At 40.8% G+C, this 5,311-nt stretch overlaps 1 protein-coding gene across 1 annotated transcript; it reads right to left on the bottom strand.

Annotated features, from left to right (window-relative positions):
• Nucleotides 1-232: 232 nt before the first annotated feature.
• On the bottom strand, nucleotides 233-4,586 carry RRM2 (ribonucleotide reductase regulatory subunit M2). The gene is made up of 10 exons (XM_072143573.1): nucleotides 4,415-4,586; nucleotides 4,256-4,327; nucleotides 3,301-3,444; nucleotides 3,095-3,211; nucleotides 2,557-2,690; nucleotides 2,345-2,439; nucleotides 2,005-2,138; nucleotides 1,824-1,928; nucleotides 1,057-1,170; nucleotides 233-697 (listed from the first exon to the last, which is right to left on the bottom strand). Exons 1-10 carry the CDS (start codon nucleotides 4,499-4,501, stop codon nucleotides 545-547), a joined length of 1,155 nt encoding a protein of 384 aa, XP_071999674.1. The 5' UTR covers nucleotides 4,502-4,586; the 3' UTR covers nucleotides 233-544.
• Between the last annotated feature and the right edge of the window lie 725 nt (nucleotides 4,587-5,311).

Here is a 5,311-nt window from a genome sequence, read left to right as displayed (position 1 = left end):
GTATGAAGAGTTCATGGGCTGAGTCATGCATGGCCATCAGTCTAACCCAAGTACCCTTCAGTGACAAATGTGGAAACTTGCATAGGGTGTTAAGGGAAGTCACACCTACAGCAATTGAAATGCATAGTAGTAGTTGTAGCTATAAACCAGATTTGGCACTCACTACCAGACACAAGTCTTGCTCAGATGTTTAATATAAGCCTTTGATCACATTCAAGATACTAAGCAAAAATTTTATTAAAAGAATTTTATTAATTTAAAGTGCAAGGTTTCAACTAAAAAAAGTTACATAAAAACATTTACACTAAAATAAAAGTTACTGCCATCGAGCAGCGCTTCCCCTGCAGAGTACACAGCACCCATTATAATACATACACCAAGCTGTACAACCTTTGTACCCATGAGTGTTCAGTCACATGCCAACCTCTGTAAACTAGCATGTGTTAAATATGTGGTCATAGGACAACATATCCAAGCTTATAGTCAAACAGGCACCAGTTGACAACCTGGACCCCTATTGTTGCACTGGAAGTGTTCAGTCCTTTTAAAAGTCAGCATCAAGAGTGAACTTGTTGTCCTCTGCCTTTGCCATGACTCCCATTTTTTGGTATTCACCAACTTTCTTCTCAAAAAAGTTGGTCTTTCCTTCAAGGGAAATGTTCTCCATAAAGTCAAAAGGATTTTCTGCCCTGAAGATCTAGAAAGTAATGTAGACCATTAGTACATAGATACATGTTAGAAAGCAAGTCTTACACTGCAGCAAGTAATATGACAAGGATGCTGCTAGTAATATCCACTGCTCAGACCCAATCTAAATAACAGATTGAAATCTGGGGGAGGGGCAGGGGCAAATGAGATCCCTGCTCAAATGCAATTACTTTCATTTTGATTTGTAAATGCATCAATGATCCCCTAAGTACTGTCTAATAAAAAGGTTAGACTGCTTTATTTTGAGAGCAAATGCATTGCAATACTATGCTTGAAGACAATGTAATGTAAAATAGGGGTATTAACCTTTAACAAGTTTAGTAAGTTAATCTGAACAATTGCATTTACCTTGCCAAAGCCAAGCTCCAACATGAGACGGTCAGCCACAAACTCAATGTACTGCTTCATCAGAGCATCGTTCATGCCAATGAGTTTCACAGGTAGTGCATCAGTCAAGAATTCCTAAAGAGAAAGCCAAATCTTGATTATATAGAAGCTGATCAATATTGCATTGATGAACACTTGAATGGGCAGTTGAGAACAAAAAGCTATCCCAGCTCATGTGTGCATTCTGCTATATGTACACCCCTGTAGGTCTTTTTTAGAATATTTCTTTGTAGCATGAATGAAAAATTTTTAGTACAATGTCAGGCAACCCTGCCTCCTGTAGTCTTTTTGCTCTGGCCACTCAATGCATCTGGAATCCCAGTGCTGCCTCCTAATGAGGATTCCAATTTGGTGGCTGGGTGCCAGATAGATAGTGGGGAGGGGTTGCCTGGCTGCATCCTAGAATGTAAAAGTTTCCCATGCTGCAACCCAGAAATATGCTTAGACATACATTTTACAGAAATTACTGTTTGGTGGCTTGGAGGGGGTTCCTTTAAGAGAAGTGTCAGCCTTTGTTTCCTTGCCTGCCAAGCCTATATTTACACAGCTTCCAAGCTCCTACCCAGCACTCCAGATTTGTTCACCCATTAAGGTGGGTCCCAAATGTTGATGTGCTCTTCATTGAGCACTAAAACTCTGAATAAGTCCCAAGGTATCTGCTTGCCACATCTTGCTAGATTTGGGTTTACAGCAGCCATAATACAATAGTTCAGAAGCAAGGTACTCACTTGTTCAATCCTGACTGCATCAACTATCAGCTCCTTAACACGGTCTTCTGATGGCTTGTGTACAAGATGTTTGAACATGAGACAAGCAAAGTCAGTGTGCAGACCCTGTAGAAGTAAAGTGAATCAGTCATTCAGCTCAGAGGAAAGCAGAGTAAACAGATCCTGAGTGTTGATCACTCACCTCATCGCGACTAATGAGTTCATTGGAGAAAGTCAGACCGGGCATCAGTCCCCGTTTCTTGAGCCAAAAGATGGCAGCAAATGATCCAGAGAAGAATATTCCTTCTACAGCAGCAAAAGCCACAACACGTTCACCTAGAGAAAAAATATAAAAATTGAGCCTTTCCTGTCTGAATAGTGGCAAGACACTTGCATCAGCCCTGTGACAAAAATCAAGGTTTATATGGACTGTTTTGATTTTGGATTAACTAGTCAGTTAAGGCCAAAACGTTGGCAGACCCAAGTTGGTTTAACAACTCAACCCAATAAAATTAGTGTAAAAATGGGCTTTCAATTCTTACCATAAGTAGATTGGTTGTCTCCAATCCACCGCAGTGCCCAGTCAGCCTTCTTTTTCACACATGGCAGTGTTTCAATGGCATTGAAAAGGAACTCCCTGTAAATATGAAGTGCTTATTAGTTGCAATACATTTTATACCCATGTATGGAGTCCAAAAGCTTTTGGAGTATGTAGCAAGTATAGGAAATGCTTTAGACACCCATCAATGCTCACCTTTCTTTAGGATCTTTAATGTAGGTGTCAATGAGAAGACTATACATCTCTGAATGGATGTTCTCCATTGCAATTTGGAAACCATAAAAGCAGCGTGCCTCAGTTACTTGAACTTCTTTACTGAACCTCTCAACCTAGGGTAGGAAAGGAGAACTTTAGTTAAGTGGAAAAATAAATCCAGCCAGACCACTGCCCACTCAACTAAGTTTTAGCCTGATGTTATAGTCCCTGCAACCACCACAACAGTTTGCCCTATAAATAGACATGGCATCTTTAATGCCTATAGCAACAGGCCAAGAATTTCAGCCACCATAGAATGTAAACTAATAACAGCATCTGCCCAGACTGGGTTCAGTGGTGAATGGACATTGCCCAATGCAGTGACCAATGGATTTTTTCTGAAGGCCATTATAATTGCTTAACAATTAGAGGATAATCTATACAATATTATAAGTCAAGATGAACAACTTCAGCCCAAGACAGAAGTATTACAGGTAATATGATACATTGCAGATACAAGGATCTTATGTGCTCTTACCAAGTTCTCATTGACAATGCCATCACTAGCAGCAAAGAATGCCAAGACATGAGAAATAAAGAACCTCTCATCATCCTTCAAGGACTCCCAGTGCAGCAGATCTTTGGAGAGGTCAACCTGTAAAAGGACACCACATTTAATTTTATCATACAAATAGGTAGATCACAAGCCAACAAGCAAAGAATAAACACTACACATCTGCTCACCTCCTCTGCAGTCCAGAAAGACGCTTCTGCTTTCTTGTACATTTGCCAGATATCATGGTACTGGATGGGGAAGATGACAAAGCGATGGGGGTTGTCCCTCAGGAGGGGCTCATCCTGAAAGTTCTGCTCTGGTTTAGCTTTGACCTTCAAAAAAAAAAAAAAAAAAAAAAACTTAGTTAAGTCATTTCAAACTGATTTATAAGTTCTTTCAATATGTTTGAGTTAAATGCAAAGCAATGGATACAGTACAGATAATTGAACTCACATTGAGTAACTCAGTTGGCATCAGCATTGAGTTACATAGGAAACAGGATATAACAATTAATTCTTTAGCCAAGGAATATAGAAGGAGAAAATGTGGACAATAACTCCACATAGTGGCCAAGGAGGTAAATTACAGACAAAGCAAAACTGCACCATAACTCTGCCATCAGATACAGTAAACAAATACTAAATGTGACAGTGTAGATTCAACCCCAATTGGGAGGGGGTCTACTTTTGATTATATTAGAGGAAATTAGTTGCAATCCACTGTTAAATCATACAGCTGGAGTCACATGCCATGCAATGCATCTTCCTCTTATACACGATGACAAAATTTACATTAAATTAGTGATTCCCCTGCACTGTGGATACATCTTGCAGATAACAGAAGACAAGGGCCATGACATGAGGTAGCAGATCAGATACTACTAATGCCCCACCCTCTGATCTCATTTTGCTATTAGCGACTTGTGCAAGTAAAATATTAACACAATTTGTGCCTATACTTCAGCAGGAAGCACTTGACACCCCCTCCCCTAGTTTTTGGCGCCAGGATAGAGCCACTCCCAATTGTAGCAACTACAACTCCCATCCTGCTCTTTATATCAAACTAGTACTGTACTATATCTACATAATACCTGCTGGGAGTTGTAGTTCCCCTTCTACATTATACTGTACATTTTGAACTCACCGACTCTGTCTCCTGGAAGATCTTGCGGGCGGTCTTACTGGCCAGGATCCGGGTGTTGCTCAGAGTTGGGGGCTATAACACAAAGTTTTACACATTAACCCTTGCACTGCGGCAGAAAAGGACACAATAGAACAAGGATTTCGCAGGGGAAAGACTTACGGTATTCTCCTTATCGACCAGCGACAAGTTCTTCATAGGAGACACGTTCTCGTTGACAGCAGAGAAAGGCTTGCGTGAGGAGAGCATGATGATGGCGGGAAGAAGCAGCAGAGGACTACAAGCAAAACTTCTGTGTACGAAGCAGGAGAAGCTGATGACTGGCTACCAGCCGCCGGCGCTCACTATTTAAGCCCGGTTTGCATTTGGCGCCAGGAAAACACAACCAATCACAGATTACCGGCACTGAACGCTGATTGGACGTGAGTGAAAGAGTGAATCGACGGCTAGCCAATCAGGAGGACTGGAGGGAGAGACAGCTGTTACCGAATACCAATCATAAAAAGTGCGCCCTTTTACACAATAGAAACGACATTTCGCATTAAAAAAAAAAAAAAATCATGAATCATAATTGTGTGGTGTGTGACATGTATGTAGTGTGTGGTAGTGTAGTTGTATGTAGTGTGTGTGTATGGCTGTATAGTACAGCTGTATGTAGTGTGCAGGGCAATGGGGGGGGGGGGGGGTGTTACACAATCAGAGACCCCCTTGTTATGAAACTGACTACATGTAAAAAGAAGAAAAAACCTGAATAAAAAAAAGTCTTTGGATTTGAATAAATTTGCAAATATCCCCTTGTTGTGTAGCCCATTGCATTGTGCAGAGCTCGTGCTATACAGGATTTTTTTTTTTTTTTGCGCAAAAGTAATTGAAAGAGACGCAAACCAGTTGTGCCTTTTTATATGATAAATTGGTGTTGGTAAATGAGCCCCAATATTTGAGGAGCGCTAGAGATGTGTTTTGCATATCAGATTTATTAACGTGGATGAAGGAGCGTTCAAGCGTTTTGAAGCGCATTGGGAAAAACGTGTGTATTGGGCAAAACATTCTTTTAGGCCG

This window comes from Engystomops pustulosus, chromosome 3 (assembly GCF_040894005.1).
Source record: "Engystomops pustulosus chromosome 3, aEngPut4.maternal, whole genome shotgun sequence".
In the NCBI taxonomy this organism is placed as follows: Eukaryota; Metazoa; Chordata; class Amphibia; order Anura; family Leptodactylidae; genus Engystomops; species Engystomops pustulosus.
This window is presented reverse-complemented; position numbering and strand designations above follow the sequence as displayed.

What these genes read in the sequence shown, in the direction of transcription:
- RRM2 (XM_072143573.1), bottom strand. Translation starts at nt 4,501, where the DNA reads ATGCTCTCCTCACGCAAGCCTTTCTCTGCTGTCAACGAGAACGTGTCT. An exon ending in TCTTCCAGGAGACAGAGTCG is followed by an intron (nt 3,445 to 4,255) that starts GTGAGTTCAAAA and finishes TTTTTTTTGAAG; the next exon opens with GTCAAAGCTAAACCAGAGCA. An exon ending in CTTTCTGGACTGCAGAGGAG is followed by an intron (nt 3,212 to 3,300) that starts GTGAGCAGATGT and finishes GTCCTTTTACAG; the next exon opens with GTTGACCTCTCCAAAGATCT.